The sequence below is a fragment of the Pelodiscus sinensis genome, chromosome 5, assembly GCF_049634645.1.
Source record: "Pelodiscus sinensis isolate JC-2024 chromosome 5, ASM4963464v1, whole genome shotgun sequence".
In the NCBI taxonomy this organism is placed as follows: Eukaryota; Metazoa; Chordata; order Testudines; family Trionychidae; genus Pelodiscus; species Pelodiscus sinensis.
The window spans coordinates 19252467-19280454 of record NC_134715.1 but is presented as its reverse complement, the minus strand read 5'-3'; the positions used below and the strand labels follow the sequence as shown (position 1 = coordinate 19280454).

Genomic DNA, 27988 nt, shown 5'->3' with positions numbered 1-27988 from the left:
AGATTAAACTATGTTTTGGAAAGGCTGTTTTAGATTCTCAGAGTGTCCCCTTTCCGGTAGGGTGCCTATTCCTGGCTGCTCTGGGATTTGCTCCTTCCAGGAGCGACAGCTCCTTCTGTTGCTTGTCTATGCACACTGCTGCCCCTGTCCCATTCAACTCAGGGTGCTCTGCAGGCCAGGCCAAAGAGTGTGCGGGGCCCAAGGCAGCACACTGAGCTGAATGCATGGAGCCCTAAATGCGCAAGGCCCAAGGTGAACCACTTCACTCGCCTTGCCCAAAGGCCAGGCCTAATGCTCTGTCTTCATGGCTTGGCACTCCCAGACAGAAAGGGTACGTCTAAAGTACATGGCTCCATCGACAGAACCATGTAGATTAGTTTACTTGAAAAAGGGAAATGAAGTGGCCTTCATTTAAATCAAAATGGCCACAGCGTTGTGCCGATCAGCTGATTGTCGGCACAGCGCGGCAGTCTAGATGGGGATCTGCCGACCCCAGAACCCTTTGTTGGCAGATCCTGTAAGCCTCGTTTTACGACTAACATGGCCACATCTTAACAGACCCCACTGATAAGTCTCATTTCCATTTGCATGCCTGCCTAATCTACCTGGCTCCGTCAATGGAGCCATGTAGTTTAGACACACCCTTATAATCCTCCCCTTCTGGGGGTTTAAAGTCTGATGACAAGACTATCACCCACTCCCCTGTCCAGTCTGCACCACTTCTCCCAGTGCCTGGTAGGGGAACCTGAGCCCACCTACTACACCAGGTTCCAGAACGGGGACTCTGTGGCTAGCCAACTGCATTCTGCCTTCTCTCAGACCTTGTTGCTTTTTCCCTGGACTCCTTCCTACATTTTCTGGCTCCCCTCTCTCTAAGTTTTCCAGCCCACACTCCCTCCTCTCAGGAGGAGCTACAGATGACTCACCTTTGTAACTGTAATCCCCAAACACACTTCTTTCAGGCCCATATGCAGGAATTTCTGTAGGGGGTGTGCTTTTTTTGTAAATATGGACTGCAAAGGTGTGAACACATACCCTTTCCCTTTGGTCCCCCAAGTAAGCATGCTCTGGCTAGCCAGAGAAAGGCTGGGGCTGATCCCACCCCCCCACCTCCACCAAGAGCAAGGCTCAGCCCCAGCCTCACTCCTGGGGAAAGGGGAAAAATCAGCCCCAGTGTTCCCCCATGCAGCCAGAGCATGGGGGAGGGAGGCTTGGTCAGCGCATTACTCCTGCCTTCCCTGGCCAGCCGGAGCACATTTACTTGGGGGACTATAGAGGGTGCGTTCACACCCTTCACACCCACACCCCACCACATATGGGCCTGATATATCAAACATACATCTTTGGCTTCCTTTGCCTTTTACATAGAAACATTCATCCCTTTCTTGTAAATTTTGATCCTCATACACATATCCCAAATTTTCATGGGCCACACTGAAATATTTCAGTGCTTTCTCCCATTGTTGGTTTTCTTTATATGCCTATGAATGATGATCAGTGGAATACATAGTTAAATTTATTGTTAGCTGGATTTCCTTAGGTACCCCTTGATAGATAGGCTAGGGCAGGGGTGGGGAGCCTCAGGTCTGGGGGGTTGGATACATCCCCCCAGCTCATCTGGATCTGGCCCCCGAGGCTCAGCCCTCCCCCTCCAGCACTGGGGAGCTTGCGCTGATGCTCCAGCCCCCCGCTGACACACCACGGAGCTGGAGCCCCCGTAGGCTCTGGTGTGTGAGAGGAATGTGGGGAGTGTCTTTCTCCTTCTCAGTCAGGGGCCATATCAGTGAGGTTTTTTGTGCTTTTCACTTGTGGGTGCCCCCAACCCAAAAAGGTCCCCGTTCTCCATCTCTGGGATAGGGTGCACAGCTACTACATATGCTTGTAGAACCATCTGATCTTTGTTTAGGGTAAAATGTACCAATTTCCTCTCTCTCTCTCTTGCTCTCTCGCTCTCTCAGTCCTTGTTTTGTGTTAGACTTCTGCCTTGGCCTTGGCATGTGCTTCTCTATTTGTTGTGCAGTTGATGTCATGTTGCCAGGCCCTGAAGGCTTTCTTTTTTACCTCAATCAGTCGTTCAATTTCCACATCATTCTCATCAAACCAGTTCTAATGCTACCAGGACTGGTGGCCAATGGTTCCTCCACAAGCTCCACGTATGGCATTTTTCAGTTGACACCAGTATTCTTTCACATCTTTAGGGTGTACTGTTGGCAGCTTGCTTTGGAGCGCTATCTGGAAGTGACTTCCTCTGGTGGGGTCCTTCAAGTCTTGTACGTTGATCTTTCATTGAATCCGTTTTTTCTGAGTTCTCCTTTTGGTGACAATCCTACTTGCCATCGTGGATCGGATGAGGTGGTGATCAGTTCAGCAGGCATCACTGCTAGTCACTGCACGCGTGAGAAGGACAGTGTGCTGATCCCGAGAGCGGACAATGACACAATCTATAAGGTGTCAGTGCTTCGATCGAGGATGTTGCCATGAGGTCTTACATTTATTCTTCTGGTGGAAGAGGGTATTTGTGATAAGCTAGTGTTCCGTGCATTTTGTAAGGAGGAGTACTACATTGGAGTTGCTACTGCCAACTCCTTCTTTTCCAGTGGTGGTCTGCCAGAGGTCTACATCTCTTCCGACCCTGGCAGTGAAACGTCCCAGAAGAATAATCATGTCTTCTTTGGGAATGTCTTTCAAGAATAGGTCCATTTGGGTGTAAAACTTGTCCTTCACATCATTTTTGGCATCTAAAGTTGGTGCGAAAGCACTCACTAATTTCCACCATGCCATTAATTTTCTCTCCTCTTCTGTAACATTTTCCCTCAACAGTTTTCTTATTTCCAAAAGCAAATGTCCTTGCATACCTTCCTGGATTATTTGAATGATCAATTGCTGACTTATTTCCTGGGTTTGTGTACAGGCTAATGCTAGAGACACATTTTCTTGTACTGAGCCCACAGTTCCTGCTAATAGTCACAAATCCTTTCCCCCCTGCTGTTGCCATGCTGTCAATATTCTACAAAATAACTGCTGTCCCATTGCTAATTCTGATACGGATTCACTGATAGGCTTTCCCAACTACTGTATTTCAGCTGTAACAAAACTTAGTTTGTTTGCCAATACCTCTCTGTTAGCAGTATCCAGTACTCTAACTCCTACTCCAGTTCCACCCTAAACAGTTTCCAATACAGCTCTTGGGGTTCTTTTTCTTATGGATTTGTCAATATACCATACTTTTAGCCATGCTGCCCATCCCTTATGGAATGTTTGTACATATGGGATGCATTGAGGTTTGACCTTGGACACATTTAACCCAGTGAGATCCAGCTCCATTTGCTTTAGAGATTGTATTGGTAAAAGACTTGTTCTCTGTGATCAAGTGTCTTCTTGATTTTTGCCAGGGCTTCCCCACAGAGCTGGATTAACTCCTCTGGGAATGGCATCTTCACCTGCGCCAAACCCCAGCTTGTTCCACTCTCCCACCTGATTTTTCCTCTCCAGTCCCTCTTCTTCCTCACCCTAAAATTACTTGACCCGCCCACAGCCAATTAATTTCATCCCCCTGCTCATCCCCCTGCCGTAATCTGCCCTGAACCTCTTTTAAATGCTTATAAAGGGCCAGAAGGAGAATCAGCAACAGCAGCTCTAACTGCTCAGTACACCCTAAGTATCAAATTCTGACAGGCAGTTGCTTCTATCACTACACCTGCAAGCTCCTTCTCAGCTGGGCTACACCATCCATCTGCCTCTCAAACCCAAGCTCTCCCTAAGGTGCAGCCTGTCAGGGTAATCCACCTAATGTACTCTGCTCTGCCTTGTGTGTCGGTGAGCAACCCATCGCATATGTCACTCGCACACTTGTCACAGCTCCTGAAAGGAAGACCTACAGGGTTCCCAATCATGTCTGCTAAGGAATCACCATTGGAACACAAGGCGCTGTACTCCAAGTCCGAGATGGGGGAAAAATTGTCCAACTCTACTCTGGGAAGTGAAGGCGCAGGCTTGTAAACTAAAGGGGAGTTGCTCAGGAAAACTAAGCTGGTTCAAAGGTGCAGGTAGCCTGGACTATGGACAACTGTGTTCTGGGAAACCAGCAGTTGTGGCAACTGCAAATCTGGTTTATTTTCTTCTACTGATGCCACAATATTGTTTAAACTCATATACTAGCAATTAGAGATGGAAAGAACTCTCAGGTCACACTGCAATTACCCCACCAGTGCTTTACTGAGTCTAATTTACTTGCTTTACTGAGTCTAATTTTACAGGACACAGGTGATGGAGCTTTCTCTGTGAAATTCTTCCACATCTTAACAGACCCCACTGATAAGTCTCAGAGGCATAGCCATGTTAGTCTGTAACTTTACAAACAAAGAGTACCTGTACCTGTAAGGTACTTGTGGCACCTTAGAGACTAAAAATATATATGGTATCATGAGCTTTGGTGAACAAAACCCACTTCTTCAGATGAGACGATCCACTCAAGAGCATCTCATCTGAAGAAGAGGGTTTTGCCCACGAAAACTCATTACACTATATATTTTTTTGTTAGTCTCTAAGTGCCACAGGACTCCGTATAGATAAGGATTAGTTTCTTGACAATTGGGCACCAGTGTAAATTTCAGTGCAAAACCTCCTAGTGTAAATGGGATGTGGACCCAATTTTTGTTCCTGTAGTGGCACTCATGATTAAAGGCTTTGCAAAATTTTACCACAGAAGGCTAATGAGTAAAATTTGCAAGCCCGATGAAAGGCAATAATTGTATGTATTATTTTCTTGACATATCCAAAGCTTTCAATTAAGTAGATCATTACTTATTATTACAAAAATTAATTGCCACAAATATCAATGCTAAAGCTTTATTCTGAGTGAAAACCTACATACTGTACTTAGCTATAAAGCTTCCGATTACAAGTGGAAGGCTTTTGCAGTCTAATTGAATTCAATGTCCAACTGCAGGAAAAATATCATAGTTTATGTTCACAATACTTCAGTTTTAGATGCTAGTAACAGAAGAGTTGTACTGAAGCAATGATACAAAAATGTGGTTACTGGTATATCTAATGATCACTCAATTTCTTCTAAAACAGGACCAGTCAATAAACAAATCAATATAGGAAACCAGGACAGCAAAACACGGCTTGAGGTAGAGTTATGTTAATATTAAAATAACCATGTTATTGTCAGTTATATTGCAACTTCACTTGCAGTGAAAGGAACATCATGGTTTAAATCAGGCTTCATAAGAGTCTGATGAATGGAGCAAGAAGGCTAAAATGCTTGTGGTTCACAGTAAATTAATATGCAGGACAATGTAGCACTTTAAAGACTAACAAGATGGTTTATTAGATGATGAGCTTTCGTGGGCCAGACCCACTTCCTCAGATCAAATAGTGGAAGAAAATAGTCACAACCATATATACCAAAGGATACAATTAAAAAAAATGAACAAATATGAAAAGGACAAATCACATTGCAGAACAGAAGGGGGATGCGGGGGGGGGTGGGAAGGGGGAATGTGATTTGTCCTTTTCATATTTGTTCATTTTTTTTAATTGTATCCTTTGGTATATATGGTTGTGACTATTTTCTTCCACTATTTGATCTGAGGAAGTGGGTCTGGCCCACGAAAGCTCATCATCTAATAAACCATCTTGTTAGTCTTTAAAGTGCTACATTGTCCTGCATTTTGCTTCAACTACCCCAGACTAACACGGCTACATCTCTATCAGTAAATTAATAGTTTAGGATAATACAGTAAATTAATAGTTTAGGATAATATTACCTCTGTTCTAAAAATGGAAAGCATAGTCAGTGAAAAATTAAGAAAACGGAGTAAAATGTGGGTTGGGAGCTGTTTTTGTTTCTGAAACTTTGGCAGAAGTTCTAATATTTCATTGAAATGAATCATGCTCTCTCAATAGTTTCTATAATAAAGTTGCTTTGCCTACATGTAAAAATCCATTTCCTGCAAACCACTGCCCTCAAGTAAAAGCCCTGCAAACTCAATGCCAGTTTTTCCTTTTTTTGTGCAAAGCCACCATTAATAAATTTTCTGCTAGCTAAATTATACCCTCTGTTATGTCTGAGAGTCCCCATTGCACAGTTTAACTAAATGGGATTTAATAAAACATGTCTGTGAATGATGCACAAAAATGAACAGAAATCCATCCCATCCAACTGTTTTAATACAACCTGGGCTAACAGGGCTCATAGCAGTAAGGTGCAATTTCCCATTACAAAAGTCAGTAGATATGACTGAATACGCACAAAAAGCCTGCCCTTCAACCAGTTTATATCACATTAGCCCCACCAATTTACGTCAACGGAAGATCTGACCTAGGGAACATTTCTGTTGCATAAGGAGGTATAATTTTTGCTTGGTTATTTTTCACAGTGGACTCTCACTTTAAGGTCATGAGATAAAATCCCGGAAGGATTACAGCCAAAAGGACAATGTAATAAAAGTTTAAGATGAAAAATTTGACTTGTGCTAACTATCTAGATTTAGAGCAAGATTTTAAAGAGGAGCTAATCACATCTTAAAATCTCTATAGCACTTTGGTCTTCTGTAGCACATTTCATCTGAGGATCTCAAACTAGTATTATTGTTACTTAAGGCTGACATTTTCAGAAGTGACCAATAATTGAAAGCCTTGACTTTTTGGATGCTTTAAAGAGGCCCAGTTTTCAGAAGTGTTGAGCAGCTGCCACTAAAAACATCCTTTAAGGGGACTCAAACTGGGCACCCAACCCCCCCAAAAAACAAGCACCCAAATTGATAGTCTTTTTTGGAAAATGCTATCTTCAAAAATAGTTTTCCTGCATGGTAGCATGTTTAATATGAGGATATTAGAGTGTTTAACAACTATTAATAAATGCCAGCCCTGTGAAATAGTCAGGAAATGCTACTGCATTTTTACAGACAAGAAAATTAAGAGACAGTGAGGTCAAGGGACAGAACAAGATCAGACAGGAGTTGAGAATCTAGAAATAAAATCCGTATCAACTCTGGCTCAAGGGTCTCTGTCTTACCCACAAGAGTGTTCTTCTCCCACTTTAATGGCATCCTCCTATCACTCTTTGCTAGGCTGCCTGAGAAAAGTTAAGGGGAAATGCCCTGGAGGCCAAGCAGGGGATGGGAAGCGAGATTGGTACTCATAATGCCCCAGCATAAGAGCTTGAGGGTAGAGAGAAATCTGTGTTTGACCCAACAGATGGAAGAAGTCATGACTTATGAACTAGTGAAGATGTGTGTGACGGGGAGGATATTTGGCAAATGGTGGATCTGTGGATGTGTGTGAGGACAAGTAGGCATGCCATGTGAATGTTTGAGTGCAGGTATCTTGGAGAAGTTTAGTTGCAGAAGTAATAGAAGGTTATGACAGGCTGTGGAGAAAGAAGAAAAGACAGCAAAAAGAGAAATGAGGAGGGAAAAACATTTGGAAAAGAGAATAAAGGGAAAAATGGGAATCAGGAAGAAAGCAGGCTTTTTTAAGAGACAGGAAACTAAAAGCACAGGAAGAAAAAATTATATATGCTCAAAGTTGAATTCAAATGACGTAAGTGGAAGCAAGCAAACAGTGATGGATTTTAGATGTAAATCTAAGTTTTCAGCTTGGGAAAGAGGTGACTAATGAGCGGAGACATTTATAAAACTCATGAATTGAATGAATTTCAGAGGGTGATCCCAAGTTCTTAATAAGCAGCAGGTTAAAACAGAAGGAAAAAACTTCCTCACACAATGCATAGTCAGTCAATCAGTGGAACCTGTTGTCAGGGAATGTTGTGAAGAGCAAAATTATAGTGTTCAAAAAAAGAATTAGATAAGTCCATGGACACTAGGTCAATCAAAAGCTATTAGTCAAGATGCTCTGAGTGTCCCTAGCCTGTGACTGCTAGCCTGCTCTGCTTATTCCCTTTGAAACAGCTGGCATTGGCCATTGTCAGAAGACAAGATTGTGTTAGATGGGCCATTGGTCTGCTATTATGTTCTTATCTACAAGATGTGACCATAGCGCTTCTCCCATAGATCGGTCGGTATGCCTCTGCATAACATCTAATACAATATTCAGTACTAGTAAAATTTAAGGAGGTAAAAATACATTTTGCAGACTGTTCAAAAAATATTGAACTGGCTATTCGAATCTAATAGTCCAGCCCCACACTTTTGTGTGTGCTGGCTGTCACACAAGCAGAGTGAACCCTGGAATTTCTTTCTTCAGGCAGGTGAAGAAGAGATTCTCTGACCCTATCATGGTGCAGAATGGAACTGCAGTTCTCAACTGTGCTGATTTGCCTCTTCTTAAGAGCACATCAATAAATAAGATTAGAATTGTCAAACACTTCCAAGGAAACATTTAGAAGCCAGACTGATTTCCTCGGGGAATGGATTCATTAGCAAAGACAAGGAGGTAGGGGGAAATTAAGGTCCTCATCCAAGTATCATTAAAGTCAAAAGAGTCCCCCTGTCTTCAGTAGATTTTGGATTAGGATTTACAAAGACTTTACATATTTTCTTTTTTACAATGTAATCATTGATCAGGCTGGATGAAGATAAAGTTCTCTCACAGAATAGGAAGACAGATACTATTTTTCAATGTGATCTTTGTTTAAAAGTGGGAACACTCATTTTACCCTGCCTAAGGTAGCCACTTCAATTTATTTATATACGGTCAGCACAGAAGGAAGAAAAATATTAGGGATTAATTCTCAGCTTTGCCTAAATGTGGCCTCCCTTTTTTCACATCCAGTTTTGCATGTGCATATAACTGAGGTTGCTATTGATTTAATGTAGATAGCCAGCTGCCAGGTTTCACCTTCACCACAGATAAATACCAGACTTTAGTCATGCCTTTATTTGCTAGCTCAGAAGGGAAGGCAGACTTGGAATAACCTGTCTCTTACTATATTGACATAAAAACTCACTGTCTGAGAAAGTAAGAGTGTGCTGACAACAACTGTTGTAGAGAGAAAGTACCTACCCTTCCTGACTTGACAAATGCTGAGATATGCCTATTATTCCATTGGAGGATTGGTTCTGCTTGAGTATACCTGGAAAAAGAGAATACCTGCACTGCAATAGACACAGATTTGCTACGCTATAGCAACCTCCCTTACTCCCCTCCCCCCTCTGCCCCAGGAACTAGCTACATAAACACGCAATACACACACAAAAGAGGAAACATACTCCACCCAAGAAGCGGAGCCACACTCCATCCCAGCGAGTATAGCCAGACAATAGCAATGATCTGCGATGTGCGTTTCTTTGAAGTCCACCGCATGGATTGCAGAGGCTTAGTGATCACAAGGTATCGATCAACAGAAATAGCTAATAAAGTCATCATTGAGGTTATTCCAAAGAGTGCCCCGCAAAACGCATACAGGTCACAACCTAAACAGAAAAGTGGAGCATAACATTTTTAGTTTTCTAAACAAATGTAGAACTGTCTCACAGCCTGATTCAACGAACTTCCCATTTGTGGTCACACTGTTCTTGACTCAAGACACTTCTCTCATCATAAGAATTTATACAGCCTCCCTGCATCAGCAGTATTTTTTGCTTAATAAAACAAATATATAGTATTAGTATAAAAGAGTAAGCAGGAAAAATGCCCCATCGTCCATTGCAGGCTATGACTGAGGATCAATGGAAAACTGCCTCAACGAAAATCCAATACAATTGAAGTTACATTTTCCTGGAATGCTGCCCAATATAACGACCTTAACTAGGCTGACACAGACATTTATCTCCTAGAGACAAAAGGATATGTCAAAAAATCAACATTATTTGATGCAGTGTTGTTGTAGCCATGTTGGTAACAGGATATAAGAGACACAAAGTGGGTGAGGTTATATATTTTACTGGATCAACTTCTGTAGGTGAGAGACACAAGGTTTTGAAGGTACACAGAGTTTCTTCTTCAGCTCTGGGAAACCTACAACAAGTCTACACTGCAATTAAAAGCCCAAAAAGGCTTGCACACCAGTTGACTCAGGATCACAGTGTTTAGGAGGCAGGACTTTTTAACTGTGGTGCAGATTTTCAGGCGAGGGCCACAACCTGACTTTTGGGACTCACCCACAAATCTTGCATGGCTGTCAGACCTTAGGTAGAGCGAATCGGGGCAATGGCTCTGTGCTTTAGGGGGTCCCGCAGCCAAGTGTGATTGGCTGACACATAGGGTTGCCAGATGGTTTCAACAAAAATACCCGACACACTTGACATTGCATCACAATCTACATTACATCGTATTTAGAAAATACCGGACATTTATATTTTCTCATTTATATTTTCTCAATTTGTTTCCTGAACAGAAAGCTCAAATACTGGACTGTCCAGTTCAAAACTGGACACCTGGCAACCCTACTGATACAGTAGTTCCAGGAAGACATAGGTGCAAGAACTAGGAGTGTGGAGGTTGCTGGCCCTGCGCACCCAGGGTTCCGGCTGCTGGCCCCATCTCCTGACTCAGCCATTGATGCAGAGCAACGTCCCCAAGCTGGAGGGGCCTGATTTGTTCCAAGCCCGACAGAATCATAGGGACAGTCTTGATGGGAGCAGTGACTGGCTCCAGCCTGAGCTTTTACATTGCAGATAAACAGCCCCTCACCTGGAGATCCAGGAACTCCAGTCAGCCAGCATAGACCAGCCCATTTTTAATTGTACTGATAACTAGGGCTGTCAACTGATCTGCATTAACGCCTGTGATTAACACGGGTTAATTTTTTAAACTTACTAATCCCAGGCATTAATGCTGGGCTGCCCCTTTGAAGTGCCGCTCTGGCACTTCAAAGAATCAACACATTAGGATCCAGGGATCAGCTGGAGTCCCCATCTGATCCCAGGTCCTAACGCACTGCCCCTTTGAAGCACTGGAACGGCACTTCAAAGGGGCAGTGCAACACTGAACTGGGGATGAGCTGGAGTGCCCAGCTGATCTCTGGCTCCAGGTTGCACTGCCCCTTTGAAGCGCTGGAGTGGAACTTCAAAGGGGCAGCATGACGCAGAACAGGGGATCAGCTGGGCACTCCAGCTGATCCCCGGCTCCTAACGTGCTGCTCCTTTAAAGGCCAGTCCGGTGTTTCCAAGGGGCAGTGAGGCTCGGAGCTGTGGTCAGCTGGAGAATCCAGCTGATCCTGAGCTCCCGTGGTGTTGTCCCTTGGAAATCCCGGGGTGGCCTTTCCAAGGGGCACGGAGGCATGGAGCCAGGGTCAGCTGGGACTCCAGCTGATCCTGGGCTCCTGAGGTGCTGCCCCTTTGAAATGCTGCCGCTGCATTTCAATGGGGTATGCATGCGATTAATCGTGTGATTAATCGCAATTAATTTTTTTAATCGCTTGACAGCTCTACTGTTAACACACTCCAAGCGTCACTGCTTCATACTAAATACCAGATGGAACAGATTGTTTAGTATAAATAGTTAACACCTATTTCAAGGAACTATTCAATGTGGAATGGCCAGTTAACACCTCTCCAGTCTAGGGGCGGGGGAGGTAGGGAAGGGAGGAGGACTACCCAGAGAGAACCTGGTGGAATACAGAAATAAGTCCTGAAGCCCCTTTGACTGCCAAATACCACCCCACACTGGAAACCGTAGGTGGTCTTGTCAACAATTACAACCCATACTAGAGGGCCTTATAAAAAAACTCAAGATGAATGCCATCTTCGGGCCTTCAAACACCCCTCCTCCCAACCTCTCTATGCTTACCATCTGAAGCAACTCAGAGGGGTAGCTATGTTAGTCTGTATCTGCAAAAATGAAGAGTCCTATGGCACTTTAGTCTTTAAAGTGCCACAGGATTACCTTGTTGATTTTTCATCAGAAGCAAGCTCCTCATACACCAGAACATACCAACTTATAGTGACACCAGGCCTTCCCAGAACAAAAGATGCAAAACCTTGATCTCCGCTGCTATGGTGATCATCACCCCTCATGACACACATTTCAAGATCCATGGTCCAACACATGAATGTCGCAACATGTGGAATACTTCATATGATGCACTGAATGCCCCATTCGCAACTATGTAGGTGAAATGAGATAATCATTACGCTCTTGAATGAATTTACATAGAAAAATGATAAAAAGACAAAAATAGCCTATCACAAATCAATTGCTCCAGATCTGAGTTCACAGTCCTAAGCCACAAAGGAAATCCGCGCTGCACCTTCTGAAGGTGAACTTAAATTCATAACTTTACTGTTGCCCACTTAATCCCATGCCTCCTACCTAATATTCTTTCCTCACTCCATTTCCTGGCTGACTGGAGAGGGATCAATGGGAAATTCACCTTTAATGGTTCCTTGAAATATGCGTTCACTACTCATGCTAACAATTCATTCCATCCTGGATTTAGCTGACACACTAGTCTAGTACCTTTCCCAGACCCAAAGAAGAGCTCTGTGCAAGGGTATGTCTACACTTGCAAGCAGATCAGCACTACTGCAATCAATGCAGTGAGTGTCGATTTAGGGGGTCTGGTGAAGATGCACTAAATGGATGGGAGAGCACTCTCCCATCGATGTGTGTACTCCACTCCCTAAGAAGCCTACGGGACATCAACAATGGGAGACACTCTTCAGTTGATACAGCTAGGGCCACCTCATGAGAGATACAAGGTCCAGGGCCACAACCCTCTCTGCCCCAGGCCCTGCCCCCACCCCGCCCCTGCCATTCCCTTTTCTCCAAACCCTACCACACACCATCCCCACCCTGCCTCTTCTCACTCCTCCCTCTCCCCGCCCATTGCACCGCTTCCCCGAAGCCCCTTACCCTGAGTGACGTGACCCAGAGGATTACTGGGGGGCCTGGCATGGGATGGCAGCAGGGATCACACCCTCCTGTACTCACCACAACAGCAGGAGCCATGGGAAGCTGGCTCCACTCTGCCACCCATATCTCATCCGGGTCACTCTGCTTTACTTGAGCCCTGTGACACTCAGGGGAGTGGAGCAGAGAAGACAAGGGCAAGGTTCCTCTGTTTCCCACTGTCATGGTGAAGCAAAGCAACCCAGCTGGGAGATGGTAGAGCAGAGCAGGCTGCTGTGTGACTCCACTTCCCACTGCTTCTGCTGCCATGGCAAGTGTGGGGGATAGAGGGAGGAAGAAAATGATCCCTGCTACCAGCCCTAAGTCCACCATGTAATACCTCAGCCTGGGCCCCACAGGCTAGCCTCAATATGGGCATCATTGGGGCAGTTGCTGCAGGGACCTTAAAGTACGGGGCCTGCCATGACCCATCCTACGGATGGGACAGCTTTGGATACAGCACAGTGTAGCCACTGCAGTGGATCTAATCATATCCACTTTAGTGATGTTACTCATATAACTGAGGTTGCTTAAGTCAGATTGATTTACTGAAGGTAGCATAGTCCAGAACTCACTTCAAAGTTTGTCTCTCTCACCAACTGCAATGGTCTAATAAAACTTCACCCACATCGGATCTCTAACTTTTTTTATATGAATAAAAAAATGCAGAGGGATTTTTTATTTAAGAGTCTATACGGAAAACATAGCCACTGGTCCTAAGAAACATGGTACAAAATATACATTGTTACAATTTTAACTTGGAGGAAGAAGGATTTTTCTTTTGTATATTCTGCTAATAGACAATAACTGACAGAGTTGCAATATGAAGAATTTTTCCTGGAAATCTGTGTCAAATTGTAATTTCCTGGGGATTTATGTAGCACCGAGTTGTCACACATGATGGTATGCTAGAGACATGGCATAGTTCAAATGACATTTGACACCAAAAGTAAATCATGCCGTTGTCAGGAGCTTGGAATCAATTAATTAAACCCTTCTTTTGCCTCACTCATGCAAACTGTCCCATTTATGATAGTCCTGTATTTTGCTGTCCCATTTATGATATTGGAATGATTTGTATAAGCATGGCAGGAGGATTTGTAACGATACCAAAATAGGAAAGTGGGAGTGACAAACAATATTGAGAGTCCAACTAATATATTTCTTTTGCTGGTACTAAATAGGTTGTTTCAAAATCTGATTCACCACTGTACTACTCCAGGGTTTATGCTGATTTATTTCTTTTCCTATTAATGGAATTACACCAACCTGAAAGTAGAAGTAACAAAATTGTGAATCAGGCCTTTAATCAGAGCTTGTAATATTAAAAAAAAAAAAACTACAGTTTAGATCTCACATTCTTCCTTGTTTTGGGGAGAAGAGAGAAACTGTCAAGGCCATCATTTGGCTTTCTTCTTCTGTGATTCTCTTTACTGATTTAATGCTTCCAGGGCTCCAGCATTAGGTACCAAGTATACATTTCTGAACAAATAAATACATGAATCACTGTCAGATCAGGAAAAAAACCCCGCTTATATATGGCTTAACAAAATTATCCTACCTATTAATTGTTCTACACATCATCAAGGAGGGTAACTTGCCTCACATGCTAACTGATCATGTGATCGCTATGGTGTTGCTCTTGAAGCCTGAAGTTTGATTCCTTTCATTCAAAAAACTGGAAGGGAAAGGAACCAAACCTATAAAACACAAGAGGGTAGGGTTTCAGTGACTTTCTGCCAATCCTAGTAGTTGATTATGCCAAGACCCTAGATTGTGCCTCGGGTTGCTGCCTGATGATTAAGATATGTTCCCATGCAGTAGGGGAGAGGGAGATAAGAAGAAACATTGAAAAGTACCTATTTCTCCAAGTATCCACTCTTTATGCAAGCTGTTGATAAAGCAAATGGGTGCCTGAGAAGCAGACATCAGGAAGTCACTCACAGCCAGATTCATTATAAAGTAGTTTGGTGGTGTCCTCAGCTTCTTATTGCTTAAAAATAATGCAAATAAATAAATAAAATAAGTAAATAAATAAATAAATAAATAAATAAAACAAGACAGTCAGTTACCTTTGTTTTTACTGTTTACTTACTAAACAAATCTGGCACTCTCTCAGTTGCAATTTTCACGCTTTACTCACCAGTCAATTATCATTGCTATGGATGTCAGGATTTCGAAATAATGATTCGGGATGAGGAAAGGATGCATTTTACACCATTTGATTAATAAAATATAGAAATATATTTCATTTACCACCTGTACTTACCCAACTCTATTTTAATAAAGTCAGAGACAATTCCAAGAAACATGGTTTTGCTCAGTGGAGCTGGATTCTGATGTGTATTTTGCACACTCAGTTGTCTCTGACAGCAGTAAGCACTGAAAGGGCTCACCACTTCACAGGATTAGACTCTAATGGAGAGTACAGTGTCAAAGGCTACACGTGGGTGAATACTGAATTTTAGTAGCTGCTGTGTTAGTTAATACAGTCACTGGACCTAACTCATTTTTTTCAATGTGCTTTTTGATAACCTGAGCATCAAAGGAGATACATGAGACCAAATGACAAAACTACAGATTACATACTTAAAACAGGAATGAAGATTACATACTTAAAACAGAAATGAATGTGAAAAGAGCAAAGTACCACAGGTACAAACAATTACACCTGGCTTCTAAAATCATTTACCTGAAAAGCGACTGTAAATTGGAATTGTAGAGCTTTCATCTGAATGGTATTCTGTGTAGTTCCTTATTTTCATATTCATTTAAACTGAAGGCATATGTCAAAAGCTTCTCTAAAGCTTTGGGTTGTACAGAAAAGCATGACCAAAGTGTGATCCTACTCTATCATTTTCTGTCTACTGTAAATACTGTTCTCTTATCTTTCTCTTTTTACACTGAATCTTTGTTGAAAATTTTAGCTGTGCCAAATGGATATTATATATTAAAAATGTATACCCTTGAACTAAGATTGAGATGGAAATAGGAAACAGAAATATTGAAAGTCACTTGGGCTAAATCTAGACTACAGGCTTTTTGCGCAAGAAGCTTTTTCTGGAAGAGATCTTTTAAAAAAACTTTTTGTGAAAGAGAGTGTCCATGCTGCAAAAGTGCATTGAAAAAGCTATGCGCTTTTGTGAAAGAGAATGTCCAGACTGCCTGGACTCTATTTTGCATGTAAGCAGTGATTGCTATGGACAGAATGGCCACCAGGGCACCTGTGCTTTTCCCTCTTCTTCTGAAAAAACTCCCTCTTTCTCATCCACACACACCTTTTTTGTGAAAGAGCTCTTTTGGAAAAAGGCTTCTTCCTTGTAGAATGAGGAATACCAATTGTGCAAAACCCCCTCTGTTCTTTCGATTTACTGTCGAAAGAATGTACTTGCAGTATGTACGTAATTCAGGTTTTGTTGGAAAAACAACTGTTTTTCCGACAAAACGCTGTAGTCTATCCTGAGAAAGGATAAAATGGGTAAAAACCAGGAGTGATGTCTTGGTAGGGGTCTACTACAGACCATCTAATCAGGAAGAAGAAGCAGTTGAGGTTTTTTTTAAACAAGTACCAAAATTATCCAAAGCACAGGACTTGGTGGTAATGGGGGGATCTTTAACTATCAGACATCTGTTGGGAAAACAACACAACAGGGCACAGATTATCCAAGTTCTTAGAATTGGCGACAATATTTTATTTCAGAAGGTGGAGAAAGCAAGTTTGGGGAGTTCCAGTTCTAGGCACCACTTTTGACCACATTTCAGGAAGGATATGCACAAACTGGAGAAGGTCCAAAGAAGAGCAACATAAACGATTAAAGGTCTAGCAAACATAACCTATGTGGGAAGACTGAAAGAACTGGGTTTGTTTAGTTTGGAAAAGGGAAGACAGAGGGGACATGATAGAGCTTTCAATTACCTAAAACGTTGTTATAAGGAGGAGGGAGAAACTTCTGATGAAAGGACAAGAAGCAATGGGCTTAAATTACAGCATTGGGAGATTTGATTGGACATTAGGAAAAATGTTCTTTCTGGGTGGTTAAGCACTGGAATAAATTGCCCTGGGAGGTTGTGGGATCTCCATCATTGGAGGTTTTTAAGAGCAGGTAAAATGAACATCTGTCAAGGATGATCTAGATCAGTGTTTCCCAATTTTAGTTGGCCACGGAACTCTTTTAAATTCAAAAATTTTTGGCAGAACTCCAATAACTGTCTTATATATGGAGGTGAAAAAGTAGACCACAAATAAGTAAGAATAAAATAATAAAGAACTGCTAAACAAGGTCACGAGATCAACACTTAGTTTAATTGCACATATTTAAAAACAAAAATCACATTTAATGTGTACAATTTTTTTTTAAATCATAAAATGTTATTGTAATGGAATTTTCTCACAGAACCTTTATTTTCACTTCATATCTAGATCATTGTTTCTGAAAGTGTTCTGCAAAATCACTCTCAGAAACACATTAACTGGCTGCACCGGTTTGTTTATTTACTGGTGCCGCAGCTACAGAGCCTCGCAGCTCCCATTGGCTCCGTTTCATCCTTTGCAGCCAAGGGCAGCAGCGCGAGGCTCCCTGGCTGTGGTGCCAGTAAATAAACAAACCGGGATGGCAAGTTAATGTGTTTCTGAGAGTGATTCCACGGAACATTTTCAGAAACACTGATCTAGATGGTGCTTGGTTCTGCCATGAGTGCAAGGGACTGGACTTGGTGTCCCTTCCAGTTTCTAGTATTCTATGATTCTAACTACTGTTTTCACAAAACCAAAACTTTCCTCTGTGCCTCATGTTAAACGCTTCCATGTTTAAAAGCTACTTTCAAAGAATAATTTGCACTGGCTTACTTGTAATTTATCTAATGAGCATGGTCAGAAGTGATTTTCCAAGACTGTACAGTAATATTATCTAACCATTTTTTCCCCAACTCTCTTGTTGGTGAAGCACTATTAACAGGTCAAGTCTCAAATTTTAGCCATTTTAAAGTTTTTATATGAAGGACAAAATAGTAAGTGTTGCAATAATATTCTTCTGTGAGAAAGGAGCATCAACATCAGTCTGGCATAATTCAGACAGCTGACCCAGATTCACCCCTCTGTTGCTGTGAGCAAAAAAGATGATTGAAGCCCTCTGATCTTTGGATGGACAGGCATAAAAGCTGGGAGTGCTGACTCCACAGCATGCTGTGTTTGTCTCTCCTGATATCATGGAAAATTTTTATAGGTGTCAGGCTCTTGATATGGGATGTGATGACCACTTCTCTGTGCCACTGTTCTCCACTAATCCAGCACTCCCAGACAGGAGTGAAAAACCATTTTCCTGAATGACGTAAGTTTTGCTAGCATAAATACTCACATGCACATCACTATGTCAGTGGGTGATGCTCATCTGCAGACATACTGACCACTGTTTGTTGAGCTAGTTTTATTACAGACATAGGGGAGCGTGCCCTGCTTCATACTGTAATGAGCCATCAAAGTATAAATACAAACTGTTTGCCTTCAGGTATGGAAAGCATTGATGGCATATCCTCATTTCATGTACCATTGCACTTCCTGGATCCAACTCCACCCCCACCACTTTCAGGTGACTCTGAGATTCAATCTTGATAGCATCTTTTACATAGTCTTGGGCAGTAGAGAGTGAAGGAAGTCAGGGAGAGCAGCAGAAAGAAGATAATGGTGCGATTAAGCATTCCATCAAATTTGTCATTTTAGTTCATGATAAAACAAGTGCCGCATGTTTATTGTCTCATAGTTTTGAATTACGCAAAGTAAAAGGAATTTACAGTGATGCACCTAGTTGTCTCTGCATCATCAAATACTTGCAGAGAAAACAGATACAGGCAGTCCCCGGGTTATGTACAAGATAGGGACTGTAGGTTTGTTCTTAAGTTGAATCTGTATGTAAGTCGGAACTGGCGTCCAGATTCAGCCGCTGCTGAAACTGACCAGCGGCTGACTACAGGAAGCCCAAGGCAGAGTTGCTCTGCCCCGGGCTTCCTGGAATCAGCCGCTGATCAGTTTCAACAGGCTGAATCTGGACGTCAGTTCCTACTTACATACAGATTCAACTTAAGAACCCCAGGCGTCCCCAAGTCAGCTGCTGCTGAAACTCTGCCTCGGGCTTCCTGTAGTCAGCGCTGGTCAGTTTCAGCAGCGGCTGACTTGAGGATGCCTGGGGCAGAGCAGCTGGGGTGCTGCTGGGTTGCTCCAGTAGCGCCGCTCCTCGGCGCTACTGGACCAACCCAGCAGCACCCCAGCTGCTCTGCCCCAGGCGTCCCCAAGTCAGCCACTGCTGAAACTGACCAGCAGCAGCTGAATCAGGACACCTGGGGCAGAGCAGCTGGGGTGCTGCCGGGTTGGTCTAGTAGCGCCCAGAGCGGCTGCGGGACCAACCGGCAGTGCCCCAGCTGCTCTACCACAGGCGTCTGGAGAAAAGCCTGGTCTGCTTGGGGGGGGGGGGGGCACACTAGCTGCGCCGCCCCCCCCCCCCCCCCAGCAGACCAGGGAGACGCGGGCGGCGGACTGAGACACACCGTGGTCCCGCCACCCGGGTTCTCCGCGGCTTTGCTCCGCATCTCCCTGGTCTGCTGGTCTCCTACTGGACCAACCCAGCAGCACCCCAGCTGCTCTGCCCCAGGCGTCCCCAAGTCAGCCGCTGCTGAAACTGACCAGCAGCAGCTGAATCAGGACACCTGGGGCAGAGCAGCTGGGGTGCTGCCGGGTTGGTCCAGTAGCGCCCAGAGCGGCTGCGGGACCAACCAGCAGCGCCGCAGCTGCTCTACCACAGGCGTCCGGAGAAAAGCCTGGTCTGCTTGGGGGGGGGGGGCACACTAGCTGCGCGGCCCCCCCCCCCCCCCCCCAGCAGACCAGGGAGACGCGGGCGGCGGACTGAGACACACCGTGGTCCCGCCACCCGGGTTCTCCGCGGCTTTGCTCCGCATCTCCCTGGTCTGCTGGTCTCCTACTGGACCAACCCAGCAGCACCCCAGCTGCTCTGCCCCAGGCGTCCCCAAGTCAGCCGCTGCTGAAACTGACCAGCAGCAGCTGAATCAGGACACCTGGGGCAGAGCAGCTGGGGTGCTGCCGGGTTGGTCCAGTAGCGCCCAGAGCGGCTGCGGGACCAACCAGCAGCGCCGCAGCTGCTCTACCACAGGCGTCCGGAGAAAAGCCTGGTCTGCTGGGGGGGGGGGGGGGGGGCGCACTAGCTGCCCTGCAGACCAGCAGACCAGGGAGACGCGGAGCAAAGCCGCGGAGCACGCGGGCAGTGGGACAGCCCAGACGCGCCGTGGCTGTCCCACTGCCGGCATCCTCTGAGGCTTTGCTCCCCGTCTCCCTGGTCTGCTGGCCTCCAGCAGACCAGCGAGATGCGGAGCAAAGCCGCGGAGCACGCGGGCAGCGGGACAGCCCAGACGCATGCTCCGCGGCTTTGCTCCGCATCTCCCTGGTCTGCTGGGGGGGGGGGCTCCTCCCTCCCCAGCAGATCAGGGAGACGCAGAGCAGCTTTTCTCGCCCCGGAGGACGTGGACGGCGGGACCGCGGCGCATCTGGGCGTCCCGCCGCTCCCATCCTCCGGGGCGAGAAAAACCCCGTTCGTAACTGCGGATCCGACATAAGTCAGATCCGCGTAACTCGTGGACTGCCTGTACAGAATATTCTCCCTTCACACATAATGCACACACATACACAGACACACCCACTCACTCTACAAGCTCATGTCATTGGGGCTTGCTAAATCAACCATATGTGGAACTGAATTTCTGTACCTGTAAAATGCATAGAGAACTAAAAGGTTTCCTATAATTCCAATAGATCCAATTACAAGAACACAGGTTCCAGTAGCGTAAAAGACATGATCAGGAACTTCTGCTTTCACCACAGTGTGGTGATGAGTTCCCATATCCAGGATCTGGAAAGAAAAGCAAATGAAAAATAGAAGTTACCACAATCAGTGCTGTTAATCAAGGGGACAATTAGTCCATGCACTGTACCTCCTAAACACGTACTACAAATTAAAGCCAGATTCTTACATACAGCTGAGAAATTGTTGTAGAGCTTTGTAGAAAACTTGTCCTTGCCATTGACAATATTATATTTGTGTTAAGCATAAACAGAGCACTTCATTCTTCAAATCTCTCTATCCCGCATCATTAACAAATAGCATACACAAATGCGAGGAAAAATATCCTATTAGATTATGTGAGACACTGCAAGAACAGTCTCACATTTCAGTTAAAAACCTAGTACTAAATATATCGATATATATATTTTTGCTGGGGGACATACTGATAAAGTTAAAAGAATATGGAGTTTAAGGAGAACTCCCACTAAAATCCCATTTTAATTAAATTATTTAATATGCGACATGTCATCATGCCTCTACTTTTATTAGTAGCATCGCCAACTGTCAACATTATTTCTAACCATATCCATTCACTTGATCTTGGGAATGACAAACTGATGAGCACTTGGACAGTCTCGGAAGGCGGTTTACAAATGGGAGATTACTCTATGGAACATTTTGCAGGCAGAGAAGCCTCACAAGAAGTTGCAAGCACACTGTTAATCTACCATGACCCCCAGATCTTTTTCTGAAGCACTCCTTCCTAGGCAGTCATGTCTCATTTTGTACGGCTGCAGCTGATTATACCTTCCTAAGTGGAGAACTTTGCTTTTGTCCTTATTGAATTTCATCTCAGTTTCTTCAGGTCATTTCCCAGTTCATCTAGATCATTTTGAATTTCAATCATAGGCATGGGAAGTAGGGGAGCAAGGTTCTATAGCACCCTGGCCCTGCACCCCTGCTGCCCAGGGTCTCAGCTGCCAGGCTTCCATGTGAGGTCACGGCTGCCAGCCCCAGCTACAGAGGACAATGAGGGTGAAGACAGCAGTAAGGTGGGGGTGCAGCTCAACACCTCCACTCCAAAAACTGTTCCAGGGCTGCTGATTTTAAATCCTATCCTCCCCAAAGCACTCACAGCCCTTCACTGCTTGGTATTATCTGAAAACTTATTCAACAAAACTGGATCCACAGCTGATACCAGTGGGACCCTACTTGATATGCACTTCCAGCTTGACTGGAGGGGATGGACCGAAGATAGTGACCAAGCCATTTGTCTCGTGCCATCCCTCTCCAGCCTTCCACAAACCTTGGGCAGGAACACCACTCCTACCCCCTGGCTAATACCACTCCATGGACCCAACCTCCATGACTTGATCTCACTTCCCTTTAAACTCTGTTCCAGTTCTAGCCTTCACAGCCTCCTGCAGCAAGGAGTTCCACAGGTTGACTCTTTGCTTTGTGAAGAACAACTTTCTCTTACTAGTTTGAAGCCTGCTACCCATTCCTTTCCTTTGGTGTCCTCTAGTCCTTCTTATGGGAACTAATGAAGAACTTTTCTGTATGCACCGTCTCCACCCAACTCCTGCTTTTAGAGACCTCTGTCCTGTCCCTCCTCCATCTCCTCTTTTCTAAGCTGAAAAGTCCCAGTCTCTTTAGCCTCTCTTCATATGGGACCTGTTCCCAACCCCTGATCATTTTAGTTGCCCTCCCCTCTCCCAGCCTCTCCCTTCCCCTCTCCCACCTCCTTTTCCCAGTCTCCCCCAGTTTTGTTCAATAAAGACAGATTCCATTTTGGAAGACATGTTATCTTTATTTTGAACATCAAGAGTGGACCCTGAACAGGGCTTAAGGATGGCCGGAAGCAGTGACGGCAGGGCATCAGAGGAGGACTTAGAGCGTGGAGATGCTGTCTCAGGCTAGCCGAGGGCTGCGCTTAAAGGGACCCGACCCCCACCCTGGACAGACAGTTCTCAGGGGTGCCCCGCTTGAAAACCAGTCCTGGCTTGGAGTGCCTGGAGTGCCCACACTGGGCACATCACAGCACTCGGCCATCAGCCCGGCTGCACTTGCCGCAGGCTGCCATCTGGGGAGAGGGGGCAATCGGGGGGCTGCAGGAGAGCTTCCACCCCCAGAAGCCCGCAGAGCCAGCCCAGTCCTCCCCATCGGGGGCTCGTACCCCATTCCTCCCTCACCTCCTTCCACTTTTCTTTCAGTTCTCCTGTAGCTATGTTACAGTATATAAGGGACCTTCAACTCTTTTATATATTGTCAAGCAGATGCATGTGGGTTTAACAAAGCGTGACAGTAGAGTAAGTATTCCCCCAGATACATAATCTAAAAAAATTGATAATGCCATAAGAATAAAAGAGTTATATCCTCAACATCACTTACCAGTTACCTCACATTCCCTGCATACAAACTCTCATGAAATCAAGAAATCATTGTGGGGAGGGGAAATGAAATTCAGTTGTTTTGAAATTAATAAGACTTGACAGCTTTAAATGTGATTCACATGAAAGCCTCACAGTGCACAGAAATAATCTATAGAAGTGAAAATGTAATGATTGGTGACGTTTATAATTTTGTTGTCTATTACAAAACTGTAATTTTCCCCACATGCATCTGAAGTTTATGCATCTGAAGTTTCATGCATCTGAAGTTTAACAGAGTCTAGCACTGCCCAGGAGACAGTAACATATTGTGGCTCATATGAACATTAAAAGCATAAGCCCAGTATCCCGTCTTCCAACAGTGGCCAATGCCAGATGCCCCAGAGGGAGTGAACAGAACAGGTAATCATCAAGTGATCCCTCTCCTGTCATCCATTTCCAGCCTCTGACAAACAGAGGACAGGGACACCATTCCTACCCATTCCGGCTGATAGCCACTGAGGGTATGTCTACACTAGCTCCTTAGTTCGAGCTAGGTAGGCAAATGAGGGCAACCGGAGTTGCAAATGAAGCCCGGGATTTAAATATCCCAGGCTTCATTTGCATGTTCCCGGGCGCCACGGGCAGTTAGTTCGGACTAAGGGGGATTTAAAAATGGTGACACCCGGGAGCATGCAAATATAGCCCGGGATATTTAAATCCCGGGCTTCATTTGCAACTCCGGTTGCCCTCATTTGCCTACCTAGCTCGAACTAAGGAGCTAGTGTAGAAATACCCTGAGAGACCTAACTTCCAGTTCTTTTTTGGACCCTATTAAAGTCCTGGTCTTTACAACATCCTCTGGCAAGGAGTTTCACAGGTTGACTATGCGCTGTGTGAAGAAAAACTTTCTTTTGGTTGTTTTAAACCTGCTACCTATTAATTTCATTTGGTGACCTTTAGGTCTTATGCTTCAGGGGGTAGCCAAGTTAGTTTGTTACAGAAAAAAACAACAAATGGTCTGGTAGCACTTTATAGACTAACAAAACATGTAGACGGCATCATGAGCTTTTGTGGGCACAGCCCACCCTATATCGGAAACCCACTGACTGCTGCACTTACCTTCATGCTTCCAGCTCCCATCCCAGACACATTTTTCAATTGATTGTATATAGCCAAGCCCTACGATACAACCGGATTTGCTCCGACCCCACAGACAGAGACAATCACCTACAGGATCTTTACAGAGCATTCCTAAAACTGAAATACCCACCTGGGGAAGTGAAAAAACAAATAGAGCCAAAAAAGTATCCAGATACAAACTACTTCAAGACAGACCCAGAAGAGAAAATGACAGAACTCCTCTTGTTGTTACCTATAGTCCACAACTCAGACCCCTCCAATGCATTATACACAATCTACAACCCATCTTGGAAAATGATCCCTCACTTTCAGAGACCTTAGGAGAAAAACCTATTCTTGCTTACAGACAACCCCCTAACCTGAAACATATTCTTTCTGATAACCATACCACACAACCTCATCATAAGCCTCCAGGAACCCAGCCTTGCAACCAGAAAAGAAGCCAACTCTGCCCACACGAGCCAATAGCCTGTCATAAAATGGGATTTTTTGGGTCTCTCCTCCATGTCCGTCTCTCTCTCTCTCTCTCTTTTCTCCTCCTCCTCCTGCTCCGCCCCCCTCTCTCAGCTCTCCTCCGCCTCCTGCCTCTCTCTCCATCTCTCTTTCTCTTCTTCTCCTGCCTCTCACTCTCTCTTTCTCTCACTCTCAGAGCCCAAACAGTGGTCCATGCAGCACGGGGACCATGGAGCCTAAACGGCCACTTGCTTCACTTTCTCCCCCGGAGCGGCCCAGCTGAGCGGCACAGAACTCAGCTGATCACCACGGTGGGAGGCAAATGGAGGTGGGCCGGTGATGTATGTGGCCAGGCCCTGCCCCCTGACCATATACATCAACGCCCCGCCCCCGTTCCCCTCCCGCCGTGGGGCTCGGCTGACTTCTGCGCCGCTCAGCAGGGCCGCTGCGGGGGAGCAAGCGGTGCAAGCGGCCGTTTGGGGTCTATGCTCCCCATGCATAGTACTGCAGAAGTCAGCCGAGCACTTTGGCAGGAGGCAACAGCGCCCCTCAGAGGCAGCATGCAACACTACAGCGTTACAGAGTCACAGACATTGGGCTACTATATATATGATATTTACACTGACAATTTCATCACTGGAGCAAACAACATAAACCACAAAATCAAAGGGTCATTTGACTGCTCATCTAGTAATGTGATCTATGCCGTCAACTGCCAACAGTGCCCCTCTGCTATATATATTGGTCAAACTGGACATACTCTGTGGGAAAGAATCAATGGACACAAATCGGAGATACGTAAAGGGAATACTCAGAAACCTGTGGGAGGACATTTCTGCTTGCCTAACCGTACTCCAACAGATCTGCAGGTGACAGTCTTGTCACAGGCCAGCTCCTCAAACCAAATACACAGGGAAAGCCTGGACTTATATTACATACACAAATTCAATTCATATGCTACTGGGCTTAATTGAGATTTGGGATGGTGAGGACTTTATCACTCAAAGTGCTAACAGCTTTCTGAATGGTATCCTTCCTGTCTCAGCAATCTATCTACTGACTTTGATTTTTATCTGCTTTGGTCTAACACCCATTCTCCAGCAAACAGGAAGGAGGGTGGGAGACAGAGCATCTTTCTCTACCCCTTCCCTCCTCCTATTTATTTCGAGTTTTCATATCCCCTACTCATAACTCTGGTCATCTGAAGAAGTAGGCTGTGCCCACAAAAGCTCATGATACCATCTACATGTTTTGTTAGTCTATAAAGTGCTACCAGACCATTTGTTGTTTTAGTTTTTATGTTATTGAAACAAGTAAATAACTTTTCCTTATTCACTTTCTCTATACTTGTCATGATTTTATAGACCTCTATCATATCCCAACTTAGTCTCCTCTTTTTCTAAGCTGAAAAGTCTCAGTCTTTTTAATCTCTGTTCATATGGCACCCATTCCAAACCCCTAATAATTTTTGTTGCCTTTTTCTGAATTTTTTCCAATGCCAATACAGGCAGTCCCCGGGTTACAAGGATCCAACTTACATTGGATCCCTACTTACAAACGGGGTGAGGCAACCCCGCACTAGCTGCTTCCCCCCAGCAGACCAGGGAGACACGAAGCTAGCACCCTCCCCCCCCCCCCCCAGCAGACCAGGGAAGATGCAGAGCGGCTTTTCTCAGCAGACACCTCAGCTTGAGAATAAAGGACTGAGGGAAGTGAGGTGTGGGAGAATAAAACTGAGCTCTGGAGAAATGTTTGGCTAGAGTTTCCCCTACAATATGTACCAGTTCCGACTTACATACAAATTCAACTTAAGAACAAACCTACAGTCCCTATCTTGTACGTAACCCGGGAACTGCCTGTATATCTTTTTTGAGATGAGGTAACTACATCTGTATGCAGTATTCAAGATATGGGCATACCATGGTTTTATATAGAGTCAATAAGATATTCTTGGTCTTATTCTCTACCCCCTTTTAAATTATTATTAATATTCTGTTTGCTTTTTTTGACTGAGTGTATGTTTTCAGAGAACTATCTACAATGACTCCAATATCTGTCTCTTGAGTAGTTATAGCTAAATCAGTCCCCATCATATTGTATGTATAGTTGGGATTATATTTCCAATGTAAGTTACTTTCATTTGTCAACATTAAAATTAATTTGCCATTTTGTTGCCCAATCACCTAGTTTTGTGTTATTTTTCAAGCTTTTTTCAGTCTGCTTTGTTTTTAATTATCTTGAGCAGTTTAGTATCATTTGCAAATTTTGCCATTACACTGTTTATCCCCTTCTCCAGATCATATATAAATATGTTGAATAGGATTGGTCCCTGTACAGACCCTTGGAGGGACACCATTAGTTACCTCTCTCCACTAGGAAAGCTGACTATTTATTCCTACCTTTTGTTTTCTGTCTTTTAAACAGTTATCAGTTCATGGGGAGAGGACCTTCTCTCTTATCCCATGACAACTTACTTTACTTAGGAGTCTTTGGAGGGGGGACTGTGCAAAGGCTTTCTGGAAATCTAAGTATACTACATCCACTGGATCCCACTTGTCCACATGCTTGTTGACCCCCTCAAAGAACTTGGTTTACAGAAACCAAGTTGACTTGTTCCCAACAAATTATGTTAATCTAGGTGTCTGACAATTCTGTTCTTTCCTATGGTTTCAACTTATTTGCCTGGTACTGATGTTAGTCTTATTAGTCTGTAGTTCCCAGGATCATATTTAGAGCCTTTTACAATATTGGAGTCACATTAACTATCTTCCAGTCATTAGGTACAGAAGATGATTTAAAGGATAGGATTATAAACCATGGTTAATAGTTCCACAGTTTCTTATATGAGTTTTCAGAACTCTTGAGTGAATGCCATCTGGTCTTGGTGACTTGTTACTGTTAAGTTTATCAATGTGTTCCAAAACCTCTCTAATGACACCTCAGTCTGCGACAATTCCTCAGATTTGACACCTAAAAAGAATGGCTCAGGTTTGTGAATTTCCCTAACATCCTCCGCCATGAAGACTGAAGCAAATAATTTATTTAGTTTCTCCGCAATGACCATGTCATCTTTGAGTGCTCCTTTAGCATCTCGATTGTCCAGTGGCCCCTCTGGGGGTATGCCTACACTTAATTCGAACTAAGCTAATTCGAACTAACGCGTCTAGAACTAAAAACTAGTTTGAATTAGCGTTTTACTAATTCGAACTAGCATGTCCACATTAAGTGGACCCTGAACAGGGCTTAAGGCTGGCTGGAAGCAGTGCCAGCAGGGCATCAGAGGAGGACTTAGAGCGTGGAGATGCTGTCTCAGGCTAGCCGAGGGCTGCGCTTAAAGGGACCCGACCCCCACCCCGGACAGACAGTTCTCAGGGGTGC

The 27988-nt window shown here is 44.5% G+C and overlaps 1 protein-coding gene across 3 annotated transcripts in view; it reads right to left on the bottom strand.

Moving 5' to 3' along the window:
* Positions 1-27988, bottom strand: part of LOC102450363 (melanopsin-like) — a 95553-nt gene that overhangs the window by 53901 nt on the left and 13664 nt on the right. For 2 of the 3 annotated variants that reach the window (XM_075929613.1, XM_075929614.1), the window contains exons 2-4: positions 20569-20711; positions 14661-14794; positions 9180-9383 (exon numbers count right to left, since the gene is read on the bottom strand). In XM_075929613.1, coding sequence (XP_075785728.1) covers positions 9180-9383; positions 14661-14794; positions 20569-20711 — 481 coding nt within the window. The remainder of the gene's footprint in view (positions 1-9179; positions 9384-14660; positions 14795-20568; positions 20712-27988) is intronic. The other variant, XM_075929615.1, reaches the window with a different exon arrangement.